The following is a 27,301-nucleotide window of genomic DNA, read 5'->3' as shown; positions in this document are numbered from 1 at the left end:
AATTGCGAATGTTTATGGGCAGCGGTCGCTTTCCATTTCGGTGGATTCAGGTGGCCGCTTGCTCGTTTGCCACCTTATATTATAAAAAAAAACTGAAACTAAACTATCGCACAACTGTTTAGTCACGATTTGATTTGTAGGAGCTTATATGCGTACACTACTTGATTAACTACGCAACTGTAATAAGCTGCGAAACAATTGAGAATCGCACAACAGTTGTGCGATTGCTTAAACAAAGGTATACACCCGCTCTAAGATATTAAAAATCAATTATATTCAATACAATAATTGTTTATTTATTTTGTAGTTGTCTAAACTTTAAAGAGTTCATTGCACTGTTAATAAAAAAATCTTGTTTTATTCGAAATAAAGGATTATAAAATGTTTATTACCAAACCCAATGTATGATAAGAATCTCTTTTGTTATATTTCGCAAAATTGAAATAATTACTCAGTAAATATAAATGTTAACTGTTATGACTTTATCGCAGATGCACAAGAAAATATTTTTTAATAATATGATTTTATTATTTAATCATATAATATTGAGTCATTATTACAATAAAATAATACAATTGATATCTTTATGACATTTAAAAGAATTCCAGGAACTAAATGAAAAGAGAGTTTAAAAAACACTAAGGGCCTGTCCCACCACTAGCTGATAGAAGCTCAGATAGCTTAAAAATGACGTCACTATCAGATAATTAACAAAATCCGATATTTGCATCCCATATATTACATGTTGGGTTGTTATCAGATAATTTACAATTTGGTGGGACAGGCCCTAAGAAAAATTAAGTATGTTGAGTGTCCCACTTTCAGTCTTAATAGATGCCAGGTGACCATAGGTCAAGATTTTTCACACTACATAAAAAGCAAGACAGACTACTTAACGACTCCAAATAACATTAAGATGGTATCTATTATTTTCAAGTATTAAATTAGATGACGGTTTTGTTGACTTATTACTTTAGGCACTGAACTAGCGTGGTTGAAACCTAAATACTGTAACTTAGATAGGTTCTAAGCCCAAGATAAGTGTAAATATACATTTACTTATCTTTATATAGAAGTTGCGACGAATTGACTAATTTTCAAAACATCTTTATTCATTTTGAAATTCAATTTAGAATTGTTCCAATTAACAAGATTTAAACCTGTATAAAGTAATTGTAGAACATAAATTATCGTCGAAAGATATTAAAACGTTATCAAAATTTATTTTTATTGTTAAAACACAAAAAACGAATAAAGTTAAAATTTTAATTTATACTTGAGGTTTAAATAATATTTAGTTTTAAGTCGTAATCCTTGATAATTTAGAATACCTTTATTACTATATATTTATAGTTGGAACAATACTTCACCGCATACTAGTGATCCGCCGTAGGTTCGGCTGCTTTTCTGTCATGTCCATACCCTCACCGTAGGAATAAAATATAACTTATGTTACTCGGAGAAAACCCACTCAATGGAAACAAACAAATGTAAAGATGTGAATCTTTCCTTTATGTATAATACTAGCGTTCGCCCGCGATGGTCCGCGTGGAATTAAAAAAAAAACAAAAGTGAGTAGCCTATGTATTCAGATATCGGTTTAGCCGTTTAGCCTACAAACTCTAACAAACATCCATCTAAACTTTCGCATTTATAATATTAATTTGATTACTATATATTACAATAATCTATAATAATACGTTGATTACATATAATAGAAATAATAGTGTGTTTAACAAACAGTTTTCTAGTTATTTAGAGGTTAGTAGTTTTGTTAGTTCTATCATAACTTTGCAGATGAGCGCACGGTTTTTTTACGACACGTGTGGCCATTAAAGTGATTGATTTGATTATCTTAGTACGTCATAGTGACTTTAGAATTAACATGTTACGTGTATTTAACAGTGTACTATGTAAGAATGACCCAGTAATTTCTCCAATTCATAAACGGGTGCTTTCCAACCAGAACCATTGGAATTTCTAAACACTACTTCGCGATGAAATCAACGCCCTGTTTGCAAGGGTACGCATTACGGAATGCAATGAGAAATTTGTTATAAGATGTTTTTCTTACCTAAGGGATAATGATTTTCATTAAAATATTCCAGTTTGCGTAATTCGGTAAGTTTATTTGTTTAATAGACAATAGAGTGGTTTAAAGTGCACGGCGCTATCTCAAAAAGAAGATCGTTTTGTAATTCCCGTAAAATATAGAGCACAAAATGTTGCAAATTGTAAAAACCAGATTTTTATGCACCTACGCTAATAAATTAACTTAGATTTATAGATTGGACAATCAAAATACGTTCCTTTATGTAACATTTTTGAAAATTTGGACACATCAAACATTTAGACAGTACAATTTGATTATTTTGATATTTCATCATTTTAACTTATAAAAAAATTGTTACTTGTATATTTTGATCTATAAAATACATTAATAAAAGCTATTTTTTTTATAATATCAGATACAATTTTACAATACTATCGTCCAAAACATAACTGCGAGTTTAAATCTACGATAACAATCCAATAATAAATCAAACGGAGATCTCCAAAAAAAAAAAACTATTAATTTGGAAGATAATAACAATTATCTAGTTTTATATAAAATTGCCAAATATTTCTCGGAATAGTGATAAGTAAAACCCATCTAAATATTTCTTATCTCTACAATAATTTCTTTGGTGTTTGCCTGTTGGGGAGATGGCGGTAAGGTTTTATATAGTCGGGGGTAAGTCGCTGGAAGTTAGTCTAAACCGAACTGCCGCAGTGAACATTGACGGCACTAGTACACCGTACGTAATCAGTTATTAACAACAAATTATTTAGGATTACAACCATTTTATTGTGCGTTTACAAATTCAACAGTTTACTATAGTTTGTTTTGGTTTGAGAAAAGAGAGTGATTTTTCAGAGATATAAAATTTGACGTATAAACTAACATCATCATCATCAGAAATATACATTAATATATTTTTCTATAAATTCATAAACAATCATTAAAATTAACACAAAAAAATAGAAGTTTAAACTGTGATTAGACATCAGTGCGTTTTAAATTTTAAATTACAAAATGTTATAAAATCGGGTTGTAATTTCAAAAGTAACTTCCCTTCAAGTACATATCGAAAAAGATATTAACTTAATCTATGTTGCATATTATTTGTCGCGAAGGCCCGTGTTTACTGTGACATACATTTTATAATGACAGCTAGTTCGTACCAACGTTGCAGTAATTAAGTGCGCTAACTTCTAGACTTGATTTATGGCCTAACTCGGAAGTATAGGTATCAAAATCTAGATTAGCAACACTTTATTACCAATAAATTTTCTAATGTAACGATACTGTCATAAACACTTTATTACTATTTGTTTAAGAATAGACAAATTTGTTTGATTGTTTTTGAATTCAATTTTCTTAATTTGAAGAATCTTGTATTTGTGTACAGCAATATTTTTTTGCGTGAAAAAACTCGTCTTTTATAATAGGTATTTGATATCACGGTTCAAGTTTTCCTTATTGTATAAAATGGATATTTTAGACGTTAAAAATTATAGGCTGTGGAATACGTTTAACTTTTATTTAAATAAATAAATTCTGTCATGACGAGTTCATTTCAAATTTAAGTATAGAAACAATGTAATCAATTTAAAAAAAAGTTTAGTTGTTTCTAACTATTCCTAGAAATGCGTTCGCCATAAAGTTTATAGAGCAATTAGATAAATAAATAGCTGGTGTTTATGCTGTGTTGGGTTCGATGTTATTTTGACTAAAAATGTTTTAGGATTCGCAACAATTTTTTTAAAAGATGGGTTAAGTGTGCTTTCTAGAAGTATTCCAAAGTTACTTATAAAACTACGCGATGTATAATGTAGATATAAACGATTATATCGATCGAATTATCCAATAAACTAGTAACTGATAAAATTCAACTACACTTTTTTAACTTAAATCAGATCACAGGAAAATCGTAATCCAAATTAGTAACCAAACAGTTGATTTTTTTGCATTAACTTACCATATTTAACTTAAATAATAACCAAAAAAGGGTAAAAGGATTGCATAGATCGAGGATATCTAAATTCGATTAGTTTCTTTTAAGCCGACCTTCGATTGTCCTATTTTGTATAAACGTTGTAATATTTAACATTTACTATTCGAATTCAGTTAAATTGCTCTCTTTATTTCAAAAGGCATTCCGAGTATTTTAATAAGACAATTTTTGAAAACAATGGAATTCTTAAGATCGCTAACAATTACATTTTCGTGTCCTAGATTCAAAAATGCTGACGAAACTTCTGTGCCTGGGTCTGGTGGCCTATGCGTCCGCGGCTGTTAAGCTACAGGAGGTGTTTTCTTGGAATGCGATGGATTGGAATTACCCTAATGAACTTCAGAGACAAGAAGCTATTTTATCGGGTGCTTTGATACGAGAGAACGCCCTTCCAGTGGGTATTGAGCGATGGAGGAATAAGTTATTCGTCAGTGTACCACGTTGGCGACCTGGTATGTCTATAGGGTGTTTTATTATTCAGATTTTTTTCTTTTTTACTATCGTACTGTTTATTGCACTTAAATTTTGGTAAATTTTGAAACATAAAAGTTAATCGTGAATACACACCTCAGAGATATATTTCTTTCATTACAAAAATCAGGTTTCTTAATAGCCTTATCAAGGTTTTAATTTTGGGAACACATTTTTTTATTGATTTTTTTTATTAAACTGATAATATCAGCCTTTTAAGATAATAAAATAGATAGTTAAATGGCATACGTAATAATTAGTTTATACGTATTATTTTTTTTTTCTTCAAGAATGGTAAACCCACGTTTTATTTCTTTCTCTTATCATAATCAGGAATAACCAAAGTTTTAATTAAAGTTAAATTTTAATTCAACTTTTGACTTTAAACTGCCTCAAATTAATTAATTAAAATGTCTTAAAAATCAATGTGAAATATTTTAACATCTTATAAAATAAATTATCATTAAATTAAAACGAGAAAAATGTTTCCATCAACCGGTTTAAATATCTTTAACTATTAAAAAAATACTTATTCAATTATTGTAAAAAAATTAACGGTTTTAATAATAACTTGGATATTTTTTAATGGATAGGTAACAATAACTGACACTGATATAATATTGTATTGAAAAAAAAGTTAAATTTAAGCTAATAGTTTTGAAAAATATTTCACATTCGATATCAGGTATTCTGGCAGCTTTATCGCTTTCGTTTCGAAAAAATGGTGCCTCTAGAAAGAGAAAGTATCCAGCAAACCATAAATTTAAATTGAAATGTGGGTGGATAACAAGACTTCCGATTACAAAATACTTTTTGAATGGTCGACATTTTGATCGTTAGTTCCCACTGCCGAAACGAATACACAAAAACATATTCTTATCTCAGTTTTATCAACGAGAGGGAGAAGGACAACAATATGTTCTCATACAAGTTTCTTAGCAGTTTAAACATACATTGATTCAACGTATTTTCTATTTTTCATAGATTATAAATGCGGAAGTTTAGATGGATGGATTGATGATAGATGTAAGAGTTACAGCCTAAACTGCTAAACGGATCTCAAAGAAAATTGTCATAAATGTAGAGGATAGTTTGAAAGAACACATAGGCCACTTACTTTCGTTTTTTTTTTTTAATTCCACGCAAACAGAGTCGCGGGCGAAAGCTAGTAGATAATGATTTATCAATATTTCAATGTTCAATTATTGATTTAGATTTATTTGTATATTTAATATTTGAAAATGAAAACATTCAAATGCCAATCCGCTGACAAGATTTTTGAACCGGAAGACGTAATTACAATGTAAATGTTCACAATTAAGAAAATATTTAAAAACAAACAGCAATAAACATTCTGTTGTAATACAAAAATTACACATGTTTGTATCACCGATAATATAGTCCTTACTGTTATTCAAAACAAATTAAAAAGGTAAAATATCGTTTTGCCTTTCGTTTTTAATGTCATTTTAACTTGATTTTCTACCATGGATGCGTAGGCATTGGGTTAGTTCTCCAGTTCCTATGTTCAACAGTGGGTAGAATAAGGCTGTTAATGATAATGATGATGATGATGATAATGATGATGACGATGATGATGATGATAATAATGATGATGATGATGATGACAATGATGCGATAGTTCGGTGTCAGAACTATTTTCGCACATATTCAATTTTGATTTTGATGTATTTCAATTTTGAACGGTTTTATTACGTTATCGCGGATTAGTTACGACATAAAAATGTGTGCCTACTTACGCAATAATTTTTTCGTAGATGTGTTACGAAATTAAAAAATAATTACCATATTAAAGAACCAAATAATGTAATAAATGGAATTAAATTATTCGGTGGAGATCATATGACGATAACATCATTGGTAGTCCCTGAGATTTAGGGCCTGTCCCACCAAATTGTAAATTTTCTGATAACAATCGAACGTGTAAAATATGTCATGAGAATGTGGGGTTTTATTACCATATCTGACTGTGACGTCATTTTTAAGCTATCTGAGCCTCTATCAGCCAGTGGTGAGACAGGTGCTAAGGGCCCTAATAGTCACTTGAACCAAGTGAATTGCTAATAATTGCCTAGAAAGAATGACATCCATTTTGCAAAAGTTGTAATAAAGGTTATTTTTCCTGCAATTCATCAAAAAATGTTTATCAAAATTGCACAAGAATTAGGCATTGAAATTATTTTTCTTTGTTATTAATGTTTTAATATTGTTTTCGACGTAATCTCGCATAATGGTCCATTGTATAGAATTTAAAAAAAAACTTTCAAAAACTCAGAGGATCTTGCTATAAAAAAATAGACAATTTAAAAAAAATAATTTAAACATACTCCAAACCTTTTATGCCGTGACACTAGCGATCGGCGCGGATTTTTCGAAATCATGGCTATTGAAACATTACTATGCGTACTTTTGCGAAATGCAATCTCGGTCAATCTTACTAATATCATAAATGCGAATGTTTAGATGGATGTTTGTTAGAGTTTGTAGCCTAAACAGTTGGACGGATCTCGATGATTTGGCATACACGTAGAGGATAGTCTGGAAGAAAGTATAGGCTACTCACTTTTGATTTTTTTTAATTCCACGCGGACGGAGTCGCGGTGAAAGCTAGTAAATAATAAAGTACTTATACTGAAAGCACTGTGGTAATACAAATTTATAATGAAACATAATCATTCACAATATCAATCAGCCAAAGAGTTAAAACGCGTGTTTAACTAAACAGTGTCTAATTTTTTTTGGTAATCACAGTTTGGAATTAACTCGCTTGTGTAACCGTAACTTTACACCACTGTAACTTTTTAAAAACAGTAACTCATTAGGGAAACTGGTTACCGAGTTTAACTGTAAGAAAATCGGATAATTCGACGTTTACATAGTCTTAAGTTAAAAACTCGCGCCTGTAACCGTTACTTTACTTCACTATAAGTTTTTCATTAGGAAAACTGATATAAACATTGTTATGCCACGCCCTATTTGTGCGTATAAATCAAACCAGTTGCGAGATACTGACTTTCCGATGCACGTAATTAGTGCATAAGTACAAACATTTTATATTACGCGTGATGAAACATTGGTAAGTTGTTTTAGAAATCACGATATTGAAATTATAACGGCAACCCTATTCAGTCAATTACGTAACTCTTTAACATAACAATATTAACGTAAGGTGTGATGAGTTACGCTTCAGATTTTTTGCTCTCGCGATATAACGAAGGTAGGCTCGCGTAACCCTATGCAATCTATCAAAGACTAGTATGTGTTAAGTTTTACAACTAGTTTCGGACAATTTCGTATTGATACCAAAGATGACCATGTCCGTTCCATCGTGCACCTAAACCTCGAAAAGAAGATTAACAAACCTAGTTAATTATCAGTCGTAAAATACGTCCACAGAGTCAACAAGGCCGAAAAAATTGTATACATCAATTGTTATGATTTTTTAATATCTTAGCGGCCTAGGGTTATCGGCACGCTGTACAATTCTTTCCCCTCGCGTCCCGCTACGCACTGCTACATAATATATTGTTGATTCATCATCTCCCCTACCTTATCTTACTCCCGTTTCCAGATGACGTTACCCGTCATCTCATCATTATTGATAACTGTTTAAATTATAGTAAGACACTGTTTAGTTAAACCTGCGTTTTAACTCTTAGACCGCCGCTGAATTATATAAAGATCGTCAACGTGGATATATATTTCACTATAAATATGTAATCCCACACTGACGTGTGCTGACACACCTGGACTTTAGAGCTGCTAAGATATATGAACTATAATACTCGGTGTAAACCAACATCGAGTACGTTTAGTAACAATATTTAAAATTCTATCCCATATGACCGTATATTGTTAGACTGGTTTTAAATATTACTTGCTTTCTTTTGGAAACAGTATGATTAATTAGCATACCTAAATAATTATTTAAAAGTGATAAATTAAAAATTCAAAAATTTACTTTCACTCATATTCACGATCGTTCATGTGATTTTTTGTGATAAAATATATAGAATAATAGCTGTTGCTCGCTACTTATGAATAAAAATAACACAAAATATAGCCTATGTTAGTCACACATAAATAACCTTTCTAATAGTGAAAGAATTTTTATAATCACACCAGTAGTTTTTGCGTGTATCAAATACATGCAAAAATCGAAAAATCCAAATATTTCCTCTTTATAATATTAAGTATAGTAGTATAATTTGTAATATATGCCGTGACAAAGAATAGTTAAGATATTGCACTATCAAGTTTTATTAAAAATCTTAGATAAACCTTGATGGTTTGAAAATTAAAAGCTATTTAAAAGCGGAAGCAGGCGGTGCAGACTGTGTGCGGTCCATTTCCCTCCAAAATTTGTATTCAAACTAACTACTTTTAAAATTCAAATCAAATTGCTATAAAGATAAACAATTCCTTTTAAATACGATGACATTAATTATTTCCACACGTTATGTGTCTACTTTTTCATTTCGAGACCTAACATTGCGGATATTTTGTAGCTTAATTAAAGTAGAAATTTAATAGAAAATGAACTGGTTTTTTTTTCAAAATCTTAGTAGTTTGTTGACGATTTAATAATATTTCTTTTAACCGCTCCAGGTAAGCTTGAAAACGTTTATATTAGAATGTGGTTCACAATAGTCGAATTGCTGGATTCGAACCCTCGACCTCAAGATCGGTAATCTGTACCCCAGACAATTAGGCTATTGCCTCTTAATATTCGGCGCACTGTAGAATCTATATTCGTCCCATTTTTAGTTTTCATATATAATTTTCAAGGCAAATCTCTGAATTATTTCAATGAAGTAGCTCAAAGTAAACATGATTGCACCTGAGTTAATACTATGAATAAACAGAACTAAAAGCAATAAAATATTTAACACTTTAGCAACCCGGTGCTAACAATATTCTACCGTGTCTCAATAAATTATTACAGCCACGGAAAAAGACTATTAATAACAAAACATACAACTATAAGTTGAAATCATGATCAGTTTCACGCGCGAGAAATAATTTTTGACTACAAAATAATAATTTGAATACAACATATTTTTGACATAATTTACTAACACCTTTTATTCTACCGTGACTTATAAATAAAACATAATCAAAATATCATTTTGTTTGTAAATAACAAAGAATCAATGTTCCGGGAATTCAAGTTAAATTCGTTATGAATTACTTTCTCCAACATATTGTACAAGAATAAAGATATATAACAGAGAATAATAACAGAAACAAGAATAATAACAGAAATTATAAAGATGCTTAAATCCTAGTTAATAATTAGTATTCACTTGTTTCAGGCATTCCTGCAACTTTGAACTACATACCACTCGACGCACCTCATGAAGCTTCGCCTAGGCTAACACCTTACCCCAGTTTCGAAGAGAACGAAGTAGGCAATTGTGACACCGGCCTCACCACAGTTTACCGAGTTAAAGCCGATAGATGCGACCGACTCTGGGTATTAGACGTCGGAACTTATGGATATGGTGAGAATACATTCGATTTACTCTTTGCTTTTTATTTTCATCAACTTTATAACGTTGTACATTCTTTATTGGTGTAATATTTTTCCATTTCTCTTTTCAGATCCTAATGTGACCAACGCGTGTCCCTACTCACTGAACGTCTACGATCTCCATACGAATACCCGCATTAGGAAATATGTTTTCCGTCCAGAGGACATCGTCGCTTCGACTTTTATCGCTAACATCGCTCTCGACGAAGGAGCAACTTGTGAAGATACCTTCGCGTATTTCTCTGATGAGTTAGGATACGGCCTCATTGTTTATTCTTGGGAACAGAACAAATCCTGGAGATTTAGCCACAGCTACTTTATGCCTGACCCATTGGTTGGTGATTTCAACATAGCTGGTCTTAATTTCCAATGGGGCGCGGAGGGTATCTTCGGTATCACCGCTTCACCTCCTGGGGCAGACGGTTATAGAACCCTTTACTTCAGCCCGTTGTCGAGTCATACAGAGTTTTCTGTCTCAACCCGTATTCTTAGAGATGAATCTATGGTAAAAGCAGCATCGTTCCATGATTTCAAAGTGGTAGGAAACAGGGGACCAAATGGGCATACCACTTCTAAGGTAATGGACGACACGGGTGTGCAATTATACAATTTGATCGATCAAAATGCTATTGGTTGCTGGAGCTCGTCCTTACCTTTGAAACCAGAGAATACTGCCATAGCAGATAAAGATGATGTAGGTCTCGTCTTCCCCTGTGATGTTAAAATAGACGACGACAAAAACGTTTGGGTGCTTTCTGATCGTATGCCGGTATTTTTGGAATCTGAATTGGACTACAGTGATATTAATTTCAAAATCTTTACCTCCCCCCTTCGTAACATGATTGAAGGTACTGTATGTGAACCACCTTCGTTTACTATTTCCACACCTCTACCTACGCCAACACTAGCTCCATCTCTTCCGCAAACTCCGTTATACGGCCTCTCATTGAATTATCATTCCCACCGACCGTACTACCCTTCGTATTCTTTAAGTGGTCAACGTATTAGATCTTTTAGCCCAACAGAACATGAATCATTCGACGATAAACGTTTTGCTGATTTACCTCGTGCGACGTACCCGCTCACTGCTACCACACCGAACACAAATGATCCATTCACCTTTGACAGATCGCCATGGTGGATCAGATCTACTGCCCAAGGACGCGTTCACGGTCGTCAATATTAAAACATTACATAGCATAATTGTATGGTAATATATTGAAAAATATAATTTTACACATGCATGTAACTTTTTACATTTAGTACATACGCTATGAAGTTAATTAGTACTAAACTTTATTAGGAAACGTATACTATTAATATGTAGTGTTATTATTTTTTCTATGGTAGTTTATTATTCCTTTTTGACATGTCGATATTTTTCTTGTGTATATGAGGACGTGTAAACGTTATGTATAAGTGTGAACGTGTATGAATGAAAGAGTTGGATGTGAGCGTAGATGATTTGGGAAAATGTGTGTGTTTATTAGCAAATGTATGCGTGTTTGTGTGTGTGGTTAAATTTTCATTTATAAATGTAATTGCGTGTGATCTTTAATGCGAGCATATGTTTTGTAAAAACTTTTAATGGTTGTATTTTTTATTTTCATGACCGTTTTGATACATTTTAAAAATACGTATACTAAAACATAATAATTATTTGCCTATTTACGATTCTATTAAACATACGAATACTTGTAAGAATTAATTGTTGTTAATTTTTGTTATACTTTTTTTCTTTTCTAATAAAACTGTTCAAATAATGTGACTTATTTATTAAAACCCTTTAACCAGATAAGTTTCTTCCACACATAATTTATAATTAGGATTTTTTATTTAATACGAAATTAACAAAGTAAAACAAAAGCAATCTATATAAAGTGTACATTTGAATTAAATATTTACTTTTTTAATAACTAGGTTCACATAACTGTAAAATGTGGAATGATAAAGCATTTTTTATTTACAACAAAATCGCCTTAAAATAAAATAAAAACAGGATATGTAACTAAGATACATTTCTGTTATTCACATTAAATAAAAATAATATACACCGAAATTATTACACATAAGTCACACGTAGTTGTGAGGTATGAACAAGTTATAGCATTCCACACCAATACACGATTTCGTTGATTACATTTGTCAACATAATTATCTTGAAATGGACACTTCGAATCTGTCAATTCATCGTGAAGCCATCAATCAACATTAATACGAAGTTCAATTAATTGAACACGAAACGTAATAGTTCAACAAACTTATCTGGCCAGGTAAAGTAATTGGTATCGCACTATTATCGCAGTTTGTCTACAAAGTTTTGTAGTAAACAGTAGACACCGAGATCAATGTTCATTTTAAAATTATTGTTCTACCACGATGTTCAACTAATAAATAGGTTTCAACAAAGAATAGGTTATTTGAAACATTGTAAATAAATAAATTGTTGTGGTTTCTTTTATGTTAGGTTTTATTAATGTCAATTTTATTTTATTTACAAAGTTGTTTAGTAGTAATATATTTATAGTAGTTTAGAGATTTATTATTATCCTTTTAAAAGACCCAGGGCGTTTACATTGGTGAATTTTGAAAACATGCAAAATTAAAAAAAAAATTGTAGACTTTAATTCTATTTTTGTCTGTTTTTTACGCTATTTCATTCTACATTCATTTAAACTCGGAATGTGCGTACGTGATTACTAATTAAGAATTTCATTGGTTATGAAATTATGATTTTAACTACTCACAGAAGTAGTAAAAACGTCAACATACTAGGTTGTTTTTCCATTGCTTTAAAATCCGTAAAAAAAACTATCGGTATGTCTAAAGTGGAACGGCAATCTTTTTAAACCAAGAATTACATCATAGGCATTGATAGAATAATTTACCTTATATTTTAAAAAGACTTTTAAACCAAGATTACAAACATTGTCCATAGGAATTTTTATATTAAAATGTTACCTGTTTATAGAACAAAATTTAGTTTATTCTCTAATATATCGCATGTTAAGATAAAGGCCTCATGTAACGCTAATACCCTCATGATTGAGATTGTTTGCGTTATAACAAAGCGGCATTCCGAAGCAAATAACACTTGAGCGTGATTTTCTTATCAGTTTTATCTTAATACCTTAAGTTATATAAATTGTCGTTATAATTTTCTCGCGGAAGGCTACCTTGGAGGTATGACCGTAAAGCGACAAACGTCTTGAAGTAAATTATATACATCCACTTAAAATTCTGACGTTCAACGCAGATGACTCCAAGTAAATACTGTATTGCGAATTGCGGTGACAGGTAGACGTTAATTTTGTTACCTTCATTCGGTTCTCTAAGGATTACGATTTAAAATGTGTGACAATAAAACAGATGATATAAAACCGGATTACAATCCATTCGAACATCGGAAAGTGGAAAAACCAAGTTCGTAAGTGTTGATGTTTTTTTATTATTTATTGATTTATAGCATTTTGAGTACAATATTTCCTCAGGTACATTAGGCTATTTGCAAAAAATATTAAATGAAATTTATTATTGACAAAATTTTCGAAAGGTATTCTATATATTGTATTATTCTGCTGCCATGAATACAAGCCTTTTAGTTTCTAAATAAATAGAAACAAAAATCCCCTTTACCTAAGTAAGATTAAAAAAAAATAAATAAATAAATAGAAAACATATGTTTTTAACAAATACTTAATAAAATATACTTATTTGTTGCGAAATTCTAAACGTAACTGAATGTGCTGATAAAATTAGTCTAAAAACAGGTCTTAGCAATTACGTTTTATAGTTATAAAAGTGTCGCGATAAGCAAATAGTTTGGGCAATATATCAAGTGAGAAAAAAACTTAAAACTACATCTCATTTAATCCCTGGCGTAAATATAATTTACGATTAAACAATAAAGCCAGCGATACGTATGCATTATTTTACTTTTATTGACGAGAAAAATCTTACATATTAAGATTTTTCTTTATACGTCTCAGGCGTATTTAATGAAACGTCCTTGAGACAACTTGTTTTCCTTTCTCTAAGAGTATATAATTAAATTATAGATTGTAGACTTTGTAGGTACTGCAGTTCCAGTATTGCTCTTTTTGATGATCACTTAACAGGAGACATAAATCTGATACATTATTCTATAATAATAAATCCGTTGTAATAATAAACGTATCAAGAAAATTTTTAATAGTATTTTTCATAATAAGACTGTTTAAAAAAAATAAGTTGGCATCCATTTGAATAAAAATTCAATCAAAATTTAATAATTCATGGAAAAACGCATAATTCGTTTCCCACGTTAATAATACAATTACGCATCATATTTATAAAAATAAACGTATAAAGACGACAAAGAATTCAATCTGATATCGTATCTCGAAATTTTTAGAGTAATTTGATATACAACGTGCTCAATTATTCATTATTTACAAAACAAAAAACGACCTTCACGTACATTGTAATTATTGCAAGCAAGATTGTTTAAAACAGGTATTTTCATTAACATCCTTGAGCTTAAATATTACGCAATACGTACAAAACCGCACTGGACCAGCGTGGTCAACTATGACCTAGTCACACAAACTGGCGTAAGATCCTTGCCCCTCAGTGGGGAGATATAAGCTGACGTATTCAATATATTCGAATATCCAACTGACTTAAAATTATATTAGTAATATTAGATGTAATTTTGTGAATGGTGCCCAAAGTATCTGATCCCAACATGTCAGGGGTACAAGAGGGCGGCATAAAGCCACAAGAAAAAACTGTCTTGAGGTAAAACGAATACACATAGGTATTGAGACAGCTCGTTGACACCGCAGCGAAGGCATTTCAAGACATGCAAGACGTTTAACATTGAATAAAGAAATCTTCACTAAGCGACATAAATGACTAAGAGGAGCCTGTGTCTCAAAGTAATCGTTATTAATATTTAAAGATTGGTGACAAACGTCTTACGTACCTAATTAGTAAAATGTATTGAATTCTTCATTATCCAAACTGTTACAAATTAGGACCTATAAATAACAACATAATTGGGCATTTAAATAATAATAGACAATATTAAACTATTCCAATAGCCAAAATGACATAAGTTGGGTCGTTAAAAAAACAATTTAGTATATTGTTTTGTAACAAGAACTGTGATTTCGTTTTGAAATCAGTAACTTTTTTCTTAGAGCGTACTCACATCTGAAACGAAACTATTCTACAACTGTTTAGTCTTGCTTGGATTCCCATAAGCTTATATAGAGATGCGCACACTACTCGATTTTTAGTTGTGCAACTAAGCAGTTGAATTGGCTGCGAAACAATCGACAATCGCTTAACAGTTGTGCGATAGTTTAGTTAAAGGTGTGCACCCGCTCTTACACTGTATTCTACACTAGTAGTTGCCCACAACGTTTAGTGCGGATTTAACGTGCTTCATATGCTACATGCCCGTTAAATTCCCGTCAAAGTCGGTCTAACCTTTCCGGATCTATGACCATATTAAATCAGATTCATTTATTTCTGACAACTTTATGAGTTGAACGAGGCCAAGGTTTGCCATTAGTTACCATGACTAAAACAAAAACCTTTCGAAACACATATTGTTGTATTAATCTGTCTTGATAACCTATATAAAATAAACTAACATGAATCGATATATTAATATGTGAACTGAAGATTTTATAGTTATTCTATAGTTAATGACATAATTAATTTTAATGTGGAAAAGATAACAAAAACATTAGAGAAAATTTTTATTTAAAAAAAATGTAGCTGATTATTTTGTTTTAACTAGTGCCAGTGACGTCATGTGTATTCTTTTAAACTACATCTGTGGCTTACTTCATCGAGATACATATTGGATATACGTACTACCAAACATCCAAACTCTAGCATATATTATATTTATGATTACGAACAAAAAGCAATCATCAATTTAATTTCGCAGTTATTTTATCGTATCAAAGTTATTAAATCCTTGTTTCAGAGATGTAAGATCGACTACAAACCTAATCAAAGCCTCTTTAGGTTCAGGACTTTTAGCTGGTCCCTTGGCGTTCGCGAACGCGGGATGGGGCGTCGGTATAGTCGGCACTATAATTATTGGCATCATCTGTGGACACTGTGTGCACATACTGGTAAACAACATTTTAAATATTATTATTTAATATTACATCAGGAAAATTGAGTCAGAAAATACTAGATTTTACCTTGAATTAATACAGCTTGGCAACTTGATTTTCAACGCAAAATTATCTCTTGATATTACTAAAATACATGATTTGCACCTGTAGGTATAAAACGTATTGATTTAAATCAAATGATTTTCTACTGTGTTTGCTGTGAAATCATTTTTAAAATTCGAACTATTTTTTCCAGGTAAAAACTTCACGAGGCTGTTGCAAATTGGAACGAAAACCTTTACTCGGTTACGCAGAGACCGCTGAAAGTGTATTTATAAATGGACCGAAAAAAATTAGACCTTTTGCGAATTTTGCCAAGTAAGTAGCTTCAGCTTTTTCTTTTTTTAATAACAAAAGACTAGCGGAAACAGTAATTAAGTAGCCAGTTGTTTACACATTAAAAGCGATATAAGATAGACATGGCATTTACAAACGAGATCTTTTACTTCATAAGAATGTAAAATGCGATCGTAATCAAATAAAAAAAAGGATATTAAAATTAAAAATGCAAATGTAAGTGTGATATTTAAGATAAGAGAGAGGAATGACGATAACATTTTGTGAAATTAAGCTGAGTGGTTTGGCCGCTTCCGAATTTGTTTGCAAAATATAAGACGATCTTAAAAATAAAAGACATATTAAAATGTCATAAACGCTATCGGAGCTGAGCAGACAGACATTTTTCTGAATCTATACTAATATAATAAAGCATAAACACACACTTCTTTGTTACCTAAGATATTAGCAATCACAGGATATTTTCAAATAACTCTTTTTTTAATAAAAGCCCTACACTTACGTCACGCTTTAGGCTATATATTTCACGCCATTAAACTTAGAGGGTAAATATTTTGGATAAAAACCCTAATGTGGGAATGAAACCATAAGTTGCTGCCAACAGCAAGGAAGCAAGATTGTCAAGGTTTGTCATGTCATGTCATTTTGACATTTGCTAATTTGACGAATGCAAACAAAAAAAATTTTTTCATAAATTCATGCGGATAAAGCCGCACGGGAACAGCTAGTAGACAATAAATTTTCTAAAATCTCAAAGAAAACTTATAAACAAACTAGCTGTTAACGTGCGGCTTCATCCGCATAGAATTATAAAAACTTTGTGTTATGTTTATATTTGTCATATTCTCAATTTCAAATTTCAAAATTACCTTTACCATAGTAATCTTTCTTCCGTAATATTGGCAGTTTGTAGTTTATGGTCCATTTCCCCACATGAAGGTATTTTTCTATGTTATTTACCCCCTAAGTTTAATAGCGTAAAAATGTATAGCCTAAAGCGTGTATACATAAGTATAAGTATACGAAGTTTAGAAATATTATCATGTGTATTTACATTACATTTACTTGAACCTCATTAGAGTACTAACTTAAATTATTTTAATCAAATCGTCTTTTGTTTCAGAATATTTAGTGAATTCGCTTTGGTCGCGACATATGTTGGTGTATGTTGTATTTACAGCGTGCTCATATCAGATTCTATTAAACAAGTGAGTTATCATATGTAATTACTTTTATTTGATTAATCAATAAATTAAATACAATTATTTAATGCATTAATTAATGTACCTAGAATAATTAATTAATGAAATTATAAATTACTTGTTATTAATTAATCTTTTCTTTGGTTTCAGCTGATCGATAGATATGTTCCGTCTGTAATTTTACCAGTAGAATATTACTGCCTTATCATTTTAGGTCCCATATGCGTACTCTGTCAGGTTAGATATCTAAAATGGCTTGCGGTATTCTCATTTCTGGCTAACATATTTCTTATGTTGACGTATTTGATCTGCTTGTACTATATCTTCGGCAGCGAAATCACTTTAGCCGATAAAAGGATAGCCGGCGATCCATGGAGGTTCCCAGCGTTTGTATCGTAAGTGAAATAATTTAATTATTGCGACCTTGTACCGTGTTTCTAAATATTTGAACAAAGGCCGGCAACGCATCTGTAGTTCCTTTGGTGTTACGGATGTCCATGGGCGTCGTTGACCACCTCGGTGTTCACGCGGCTCGTTTGCCCCTTTTATTATAAAAAAATGTTTGTTTTATATACGCAGCTACATTGTATATTTTTCATATTTGCACAAACAGCTCTTTAAATTAGGTTTGTAATAAACGGAAACATTAACATTTTAGATGTCTATGAATACTGCTCTTCCTTCTTCAATCCTATTCTTATAAAAAAATGAGAAGGGATGAGAACAATGAGGAGTGTATATTTTCTAAGAATAACTAATTATAACACATAAAAAATGAATATATTACATTTCTTCTAATGGATATAATCAACGTATCTGCTACTTATTAACATATTGCAGATGTGTATGGATAACGGAAAATCATATGGCTTCTTTATTTACCACTTTCTAATATAAAAAAAACGTCTATGTTTCAGGACTGTAATATTCGCAATGGAAGGCATAGGCGTTGTGATGCCGGTAGAGAACGCAATGAAGAAACCCCAGCACTTCCTCGGCTGTCCAAGCGTGCTCGTTGTCGCCATGACAGCTATCGTATTCTTCTATAGTACTCTCGGCTTATTCGGATACTTCAGATACGGAGATGTCCTTAGAGGATCGATTACATTAAATCTACCTATGGATGATTGGTAACTAAATTAAAGTGTATTATTTATAACACGTCACTGAGTCGGACAGTGACCGTCGCGACGCGATAGCGAATAAAGCCGGCATCCACTCACCCTGAAGAAGGACCCCCTACGGGTTCGAAACTGGTCGGTGCCTACACCGAAAGTTCCCACGTGAGTTTTAGCCGTGTTATAAATAATATAGTATAATGTCTCACGAAAGTTTTAATAAGTTAAATTAAAGTGGTTAATAAAGACGACCCTAAGTAAATATAAGTAACCATCTTATGATTTTAAAATCTACACTAAAGAATAGGAAACGATTTAACATCTTAGCGACAGTTAGGGCGTGTCCTACCAAATTGTAAACTGTCTGATAACAATCGAACGTTTAAAATATGTGATGGAAATGTCTGATATTGTTCTCTTGTCTGACAGTGACGTCATTTTAAGCTATTTGAGCCTCTATCTATATCTCTATCAGCCAGTGGTGGGATAGGCAAATGTGGGAAATCTAAAATAAAACTAATTTTGAGGTTATACTAAATACTTTTTGAGTTTGTTTAGTATAAATATGTAATCAAAACAACTAACTTCTATTTCAGGCCCGCAATTTGTGCCAAAGCTTTCATTGCTTTATCTATTTTCTTCACCTACCCACTTCAGTTCTACGTTGTGTTTGATATTTTCAAAAAACACACCGATCGATACATCAAAGACGATTATCGCAACGTGACCGAGGTGTTCGCCAGAATTGTGGGCGTTGGATTTTGTGGTAAGGACTTTTCCTACGAGCCTCCGCACGCTTTACCACTTTTTGGCAGATAGTTTCATCAGGCGCTTAATCAGTATGAACATGTATGGATGTGCACATTTTGTTTTACTCTTATATGTTTGTGACTTGAGAGTCCAACCCGATCAAATTATCGGCCCATTAACTTTTTACTCTACTAGTTTTCTGGTAACTTAATTTTTATCAGTCAATCCGTTCACGAATTCTTTTTTTAATTATTAAACCATTTTTATTTACATTTACAAAATAGTAAATGAAATTCAGAGAATAAAAATTAATGTCTTTATAAATGTTAATTTAAATTTAATCGCTACCTTACGACATACAAATCTTTATCGATACCGGTTTTTTGAATAGCTAGAATTATTTAATGACTGTAAAATTGAATATTAGACGTCAATAATCGTAGTTTGGTTAGATCTTGCTTACGTAAACGATATTTATTGATCTTTTTTTGTGACAAGGTTTAAAACAAAAACGTATATTGCCTACAGTAAAATGATAAGCGTTCAAGAAAGAGCTGTTTTTTTACTTTTAATTGCATTTTTATGGTTGATTAGACTTTGATTTCCAAAATATTAGATAAAAACTTTATAAAAATGAAGTATTTTCACAGACATAAGGTATCTCTCTAATGACTATCTTTTTTATTACCTTTTTTATTTGAGTATCACTTTTACTAGATTCAAAATAAACCAGTTCTCAAAATTACGATATATCAGTGTATATCTTATTAGTATGTAAATGATAAAAAAAACTTTCCCTCTCAATCAAAATGTTACGTTTACTTCCTTACGGTGGAACCGTTCCTAGCAATGATGTTAAAAATAATTAAAAACTGTGAAAACAACTGGAACATAGATGAGCAATTGTTTCTAAAGATTATAATTAAATACAGTAGTTGTCTGGTCCAGTAAGCAAAAAAAAGTTACTGAACATATTTCCTGGCAGACCTGATTGCAACAGCGTCACACCCGGATACAGCGTTACAAATATAAAGTTCGTGAGATAAGGCTTTCTTACCAAAATAGGTTTTAGCTCCCGTTGTTTTGGTACAAATACAAGCGCTATGATCAGCTGATTGAAAAATCACAACAGTTCAAAGTTCTATAATTGTTACAAAGCAACATTTGTTTTCAGTTGGAATCGGTATTGCCTTACCTTTACTGGAGCAGATTATAAACATCGTGGGTGCTTGCTTCTATTCGATACTCGGCCTCATAATTCCAGCCACTTTGGAGACGGTCTTCCGATGGGAGAAACTCGGCAAATTTAAATGGGTCCTATGGAAGAATTTGATAATTATATTATTCGGCTTTGGTACATTAATATCTGGTTGTACAGTCACCGTACTCGATATTATTGAAATATTAAAAAGAAAAACTGTCTAGAATTTAGAAATGAATCTCGTAAGCTTTAAGTGTATACCTTAAGGAAGTATAATTAAGCGTTACTTAAGACAAATATTGTGATAACATTATCTTAGTTTTCTATAACAACTGGAAACAGAAATTAATTTCCAATATACGAGTGCTCAGTGAAATATGAATACAGCTTACAAAGTGTAGACGTGATGTAAAGCATGGAAGATTTTAATTACATTTTTTTAACTTATTTTAGTAAGTTATAACTTATTTTAGATACAAGTTAAATAAAAATATAATAAAGAGGTTTTTCATTTTTTAATATTAGGACCCTACCTAGGTATTAAATAGACTGATGTATATAAAATTTATTTATTTGATCCTCAATATATGACGAGAAAACCGAATATTAACGAAGTAGTAAAGAAATCAAGTTTCTTATCGCTACACATGAAACCTCTTATCTTAACCTACGCAATGCTTAAGTAATAATTTTAGCAAACAACCTACCGGTTAAAATCTAAACTGTCGTATTGAATCTATAGGTATTCTTTAGTGTACTTCTACAATCTACACTTAGGACTTCCCTTATTAGCAAAGTATAAGGAATTTGGCGTTAATTTAGACTTCACCAAAACTTACCTTGTTCTAGGAACTTGTTAATGCAAATGTATGTAATTATCTATATTCAATTCCTTTGAAATAATTGACACTAATTCCTTATATTTTAAGTGGTAAGGATTATATTCGAAAGTATTACGTTTATGTAAACACTTACTTTTAATCCTTGCTGTTGACATGTACGCTACACAATGCTGACGTTTATCTTGTTCTACCTTCAACAGCCGCGATTAAAGTCATAAACATTATTCTATGTAAATTAATACTGATGTTGAAGTAAACTTGAGTACTGCAACACTTTTTAGGTATTTTATTTGATGTTACGTGTTTTAGTGTGCGTTTAGAAACAATTAGTAATCGTGTCTTGTGATGAAATAAAATGGAAATAAAAAAATCAACAGAACAGGAGTACAATCCTTTTGAACATCGGAATGTGAAGAAACCAAACTCGTAAGTTAGATAATAATTATAGTAAAAATTGTAGACTCTTTAATATTAAATTAGATATTGTCACTAAGCTTTTTGAACTTTATGAGTATAGACAGAAATAATTTACTTTGGACGAACTGACATCCTCACTTTTAACCAATATTCGTAGAAAACAGAAGATATAAATAGCTAGTTATTTACTTTGTAATTTCTATTTATTAATTTGAAACTATATATCATAGTGTACCCATATAAAACAATGCGTCCTGTTCTAATTAATAATGTAATCTTTGATCGACACTTTAGCAGGAATTGTATTTGCTACTTTTATAATTGTTATACAACCACACTTAACAATATTAGTTCGACATTTTTATTATCGACATTATTATTTTTAATTACTAGATTTTGGTTAATTTATTTGTATTTCCTTTAATTATTCCAAGTAAGGTCTAGGCTTGTGCTAGGATTATTATCTACGACAATAGTCAATCGGCCGGATTCGAACCCTCGAAAGCAATATCGTTAGTCCAGAACTGGCTATTGGTGCTTAATTTATATTTGAATATTTCAGAGATATAAGATCATTAGCAAATCTAATCAAAGCATCGCTAGGCTCGGGTCTACTCGCGATTCCTTTGGCGTTTGCTAACTCAGGATGGGCTCTGGGCATCGTTTGTACAGTCATCATAGCGTTTATTTGTTGCCACTGCGTTTATATTTTTGTAAGTATTGTGGTGAATTATATTATGAAGTAGTAGTAACTAATCATTCGTTATAGTTTTCTGTATGCTGATTGTAGTCAAAGGCAATAGAATTATTTCGGAAATACAACATTAAAAGTTGTTTAACAACTTAATATATAAAATGACTAGCTGTTCCCGTGCGGCTTCATTCGCACGAAATTATGAAAATTTTATATTATTGTTTACGTTTGTCAAATTATCAATAGCAAATGTCAAAATGACATGACATGTCAAACCTTGGCAATCTTGCTTCCTTGATGTTGGCAGCAACTGATGGTCTCTTTCCCACATTAGGGATTTTATCTAAAATATTTATCCCATAGTTTAATATATAGCCTAAAGCGTGACGTGAGTGTAGGGCTTTTTATTAAAAAAAGAATTATTCAAAAATATGCTGTAATTGCTGACATCTTAGGTAACAAAGAAGTGTGTGTTTACGCTTTATTATAATAGTATGGATACAAATCAATTGCCCCAGAAGACTATGACCCCTATCTATTGTTGAATTCAGCTATTTAGAGTAACAATGTTATTGTAACACGGCAATCAGGCATAATTATTTGATTGATTGGGTATTCTAGATAAATTTGAAAACTCCTAAATTCCTCTAATAACTTCTTACTATTACATCGGTTAAAATAATTAAATAATCATTCCCCAGGTGCAGACATCGCATGATTGTTGTCGTGTTGTGAGAAAGCCTTTGCTGGGATATGCTGAAACTTGTAAAGTCGCTTTCGAAGTTGGTCCGAAACAAATTCGACCGTACGCTAATTGGGCGAGGTAATCCATTGGTTAAATTGTAATTTATATAAAAAAGTTAGTATAAAAAAGTAATGAGAACTCGGAATTTATCAGTAGCAGACAGCATTTTTTCTTTATAATGGAAACATCGTTTTATATTTTTGACATGTAATTATTAAGATTTTTAGTAAAGCCAAAGTCTGAATATTCAAAGAGTGATATGACGTATGTAAATATACGTTGCTAATAATAAAACGTTTGAATTAAAATTAATTCAATAAAGATGAATATTTATCTTAATCGATGTTTTTTCAGCATATTTGCGGAGTTTTCATTGGTGTTTACGTATGTCGGAGTTTGTTGTATATTTACGGTACTTATTGCAGATTCCATTAAACAAGTATGTATAAATCCGAATTATAAAATTGTTTATTAAAGATTTATTTAGATGGTTGATACATGGAGTAAAAAGTTTTATAATTGAACTAGCTTTCGTCCGCGACTCCGTCCGCGTGGCATAAAAAAAAACAAAAAAGAATAGCCTATGTTTTCTTTCAGACTATCCTCTATGTCTATGCCAAATTTCATCGAAATCCGTTCAGCCGTTTAGGCTACAAACTTTAACAAACATCCATCTATCCATCCATCTAAACTTTCGCATTTATAATATTAGTGTGATTATTGATTCTATATGACTCTGTAAAAGAATAAATATAACGAAGTTTTTTTTTCAGATTTTCGACCGATACGTCACAACCGTAGACTTGCCTGTAGAATATTATTGTTTGATTATACTCGTTCCATTATGTTTGATGTGCCAAATCAGATATCTAAAATGGTTAGCGCCTTTCTCTTTGCTAGCCAACATTTTGCTAATCGCCACATTTGCTATTTGCTTGTACTATATATTCAAAGATGAAATAAACTTTGCTGATAAGAAACTAGTCGGAGATGGCGCCAGATTTCCTGCGTTTCTCTCGTAAGTAAACATAAAAAAAAATTACTAACACTTATTCTTATCTTGTTAGATTGACAGATCTTTGAAGTAAATAATAGCGCCTGATAAAATGTCATATTAAGCTATTGCTATTTGCACAAGCATTAGGAATGTCGTCATAATACGAAAAGAACTTTAAAAGTGTAATATTAGATAGATAGCGTAATAATGTATTGTGACTTAATTAAATTTATTGTAATTTTCATAACCTTATTTCATGCATTATCTCAATTATTCAAAGTATGCAATAAATTAGAATAACATTTATGAAAATTATACTTCATATCTTGGATTCGCTTTCGCAATAATTATGTTAAATTATATCAACTGTCTAGTTAAGTTTCCAGTCATTTATTATTATTTAATAGATTACTATTAAACCTGTTTTAATTCGCTTACATCTAATTACTGTAAAACCTTTTGCCTTTATTCTTACTGAATATCATTGGAACCATTGCTAATGTCCTCAATATTGATAGTATTTTTAACATTTTGACAGTAAAATACTAAAGATTCACACATTTGTTTACAGTACAGTAATTTTCGCAATGGAAGGCATGGGTGTAGTGATGCCAGTAGAGAATTCAATGAAGAAACCTCAACACTTCCTCGGCTGTCCTGGAGTGTTGGTCATTGCTATGACACTCATCATGTTGTTGTACACTACATTGGGTTTGTTCGGATACTTCAGATATGGCGATGCTCTCAGAGGATCAATCACATTGAATCTACCTATTGATGATTGGTAATAATTAAGAGATAATATTCCTTTCATAACTTTAAAATATTTTTAATTATTGTTAAGTAATAAGTTTGTGGAAGTTAGTAGAAATAGTTGTATTACTATTTAAATTATTTACTATTTCTTAAACATTCCAACTAAGCTGTAAACTTGTGTTAAGATAAAGTTCTCGACAATAGTCGCCATCTATATTATATTTATGTCCTTAACTATGAGTTTTTTGGCGTTTCACGGTTTTCAATTTTTATTATGTATTCTTACTGATTTTAAATTATTATTTCACAGGCCTGCAATTTGTGCGAAGGTGTTTATAGCGCTGTCTATTCTGTTCACGTACCCACTGCACTTCTACGTGGTTTTGGATATATTTACAAAGTACACGGAGCCTCATATAAAAGAGAATTACAGGTCGATCACACAAGTGGTTGCAAGGATTGCTGTTGTCTGCTTTTCAGGTATAAATCATACTTAGCTGATAAGTTTCCACTTCTCGAAACTTGTTAAATAACATACAGTCATGGCTTTCGCTCCTTGATATAATAATTCAAAACAAATGAAGGAAAGAAATGCTATTAACCACTGGCCTGTTTAAATAGACAGGGTATAAGAATGATGCCTTTTTTGAGCAGATGGTTGCATTTGGTGACGGTGGTGTGGATTCAAACCAATATTAGAGTTAAATTAACTGTCAATAACAACAACAAGCGTGATTAACTCGGAACGGAGTAAAAGTTTTAATTACCAAATGATGACCTATCTACTTATAGAGATCAGTGTTATATACATTTCAATTGTTTTAAAAAATCAATGTTTTATTGGTTTTTAATGGTTAATTCTTTCAGGTGGTATAGGTATAGCGTTACCAATGTTGGAGCAGATTATCAACATCGTTGGAGCATTTTTCTATTCCATTCTCGGTTTGATTATACCTGGCATCATTGAGACGGTCTTCCGATGGGAGAACCTTGGGAAATACAACTGGATATTATGGAAGAACATTTTGATAGTTCTGTTCGGATTAGGCAGTTTAGTTTCAGGCTGCACTGTTACTGTATTTGATATAATCGAAAAACTTAATAGTAAAATGGAATAAAACAACATTTGTGAACTATTAAACGTTTTATTACAACGCCTACATTTTTCAGCATTTCGGTAAAAAAACAAAAGGTGCTTAGCTTTAATATCTTTCCATCGAATTAATAGACAAAAAAATCTATTCAGGCCGTTATTTTTTTATGTGTAATCTACATTCTACGTCATGAATTTATACCAGAAACATACACATAAGATTTTAAATATTAAAGTTGCGATGCTAAATTGCTATTGAAAAATACTAGGCGTCTTTGAATTTAAAATGTATTTTCTAAAGACAAGTTAAGACACACAATGATTTAAATTAGAACAATTTGTGTGAAATCAAGAACTCAACTAGTAGCAAAAACTATGAAACAGACTAGTAACTTAAATACATATTTAACATACCTTTAAAACACAAGATTAACTTAGAAACGCTTGTCATATTTGTGTCGGGCTAATTAATCATACCACCAGGATGCAAGCAACTTGTCCTGCAATACGATGTTATCTGGAAAATTTGATAAGTTGTTTGAAATAGCGTTTGAAAAGCGCACGAAGGCTAACGAGCAAGAACTGCAATTAATTATTTGCCCGACTTCCAGCACGGAATGTGAAAATGGGAACGCATACCAATAACCATAAATACTACATTAATACTAGTGGAACATAATAAAAAAATAAACGATTAAACAGAAGTTTATTTCTTTAATTTGTATCTACCGGTACTATTATTACTGTACCAATTTCTATATTAACTTTATCTACTTCTCTAGCTGTTGCTTGCGACTTCGTCCGTGTGAAGTTAAAAAATAACAATTAAAAATAGAGCCTGTGTTTCTCACCGATAACGTAGCTTTTTGATGATGAAAGAATTTTTGAAATCGGCCCTGTATTTTTTAATTTATTCAATACACAAAA

General features: G+C 31.4%; 3 protein-coding genes across 3 annotated transcripts; all 3 read left to right on the top strand.

The window, feature by feature from the left end:
• The first annotated feature begins 2,713 nt into the window (after window positions 1-2,713).
• Window positions 2,714-11,846, top strand: LOC106100783 (protein yellow). The gene is made up of 4 exons (XM_013279808.1): window positions 2,714-2,798; window positions 4,280-4,510; window positions 9,866-10,054; window positions 10,155-11,846. Exons 2-4 carry the CDS (start codon window positions 4,288-4,290, stop codon window positions 11,267-11,269), a joined length of 1,527 nt encoding a protein of 508 aa, XP_013135262.1. The 5' UTR covers window positions 2,714-2,798; window positions 4,280-4,287; the 3' UTR covers window positions 11,270-11,846.
• A 1,335-nt stretch (window positions 11,847-13,181) lies between these two features.
• LOC106100813 (proton-coupled amino acid transporter 4-like) lies at window positions 13,182-21,321 on the top strand. The gene is made up of 8 exons (XM_013279859.1): window positions 13,182-13,510; window positions 16,067-16,217; window positions 16,459-16,580; window positions 17,683-17,767; window positions 17,912-18,156; window positions 18,679-18,891; window positions 19,476-19,645; window positions 20,804-21,321. The coding sequence occupies exons 1-8, from the start codon at window positions 13,434-13,436 to the stop codon at window positions 21,052-21,054; spliced, it is 1,314 nt and encodes a 437-aa protein (XP_013135313.1). The 5' UTR covers window positions 13,182-13,433; the 3' UTR covers window positions 21,055-21,321.
• A 97-nt stretch (window positions 21,322-21,418) lies between these two features.
• LOC106100384 (proton-coupled amino acid transporter 1-like) lies at window positions 21,419-26,399 on the top strand. Its single transcript, XM_013279212.1, has 8 exons — window positions 21,419-22,098; window positions 22,652-22,802; window positions 23,485-23,606; window positions 23,883-23,967; window positions 24,302-24,546; window positions 25,097-25,309; window positions 25,592-25,761; window positions 26,149-26,399. The coding sequence occupies exons 1-8, from the start codon at window positions 22,028-22,030 to the stop codon at window positions 26,397-26,399; spliced, it is 1,308 nt and encodes a 435-aa protein (XP_013134666.1). The 5' UTR covers window positions 21,419-22,027.
• Window positions 26,400-27,301: the final 902 nt, after the last annotated feature.

This window comes from Papilio polytes, unplaced genomic scaffold (assembly GCF_000836215.1).
Source record: "Papilio polytes unplaced genomic scaffold, Ppol_1.0 DF824047.1, whole genome shotgun sequence".
Lineage (NCBI taxonomy): Eukaryota > Metazoa > Arthropoda > Insecta > Lepidoptera > Papilionidae > Papilio > Papilio polytes.
The sequence above is the reverse complement of the archived record's forward strand: the minus strand, read 5'-3'. Positions and strand labels throughout refer to the sequence as shown.

Coding starts and splice junctions, on each gene's coding strand:
- LOC106100783 (XM_013279808.1), top strand. CDS start 4,288: ATGCTGACGAAACTTCTGTGCCTGGGTCTGGTGGCCTATGCGTCCGCG. Junction 4,511..9,865: donor TGTACCACGTTGGCGACCTG/GTATGTCTATAG, acceptor CACTTGTTTCAG/GCATTCCTGCAACTTTGAAC. Junction 10,055..10,154: donor CGTCGGAACTTATGGATATG/GTGAGAATACAT, acceptor TTCTCTTTTCAG/ATCCTAATGTGACCAACGCG.
- LOC106100813 (XM_013279859.1), top strand. CDS start 13,434: ATGTGTGACAATAAAACAGATGATATAAAACCGGATTACAATCCATTC. Junction 18,892..19,475: donor AATCTACCTATGGATGATTG/GTAACTAAATTA, acceptor CTTCTATTTCAG/GCCCGCAATTTGTGCCAAAG. Junction 19,646..20,803: donor TGTGGGCGTTGGATTTTGTG/GTAAGGACTTTT, acceptor ATTTGTTTTCAG/TTGGAATCGGTATTGCCTTA.
- LOC106100384 (XM_013279212.1), top strand. CDS start 22,028: ATGGAAATAAAAAAATCAACAGAACAGGAGTACAATCCTTTTGAACAT. Junction 23,968..24,301: donor TTGCAGATTCCATTAAACAA/GTATGTATAAAT, acceptor TTTTTTTTTCAG/ATTTTCGACCGATACGTCAC. Junction 24,547..25,096: donor AGATTTCCTGCGTTTCTCTC/GTAAGTAAACAT, acceptor ATTTGTTTACAG/TACAGTAATTTTCGCAATGG.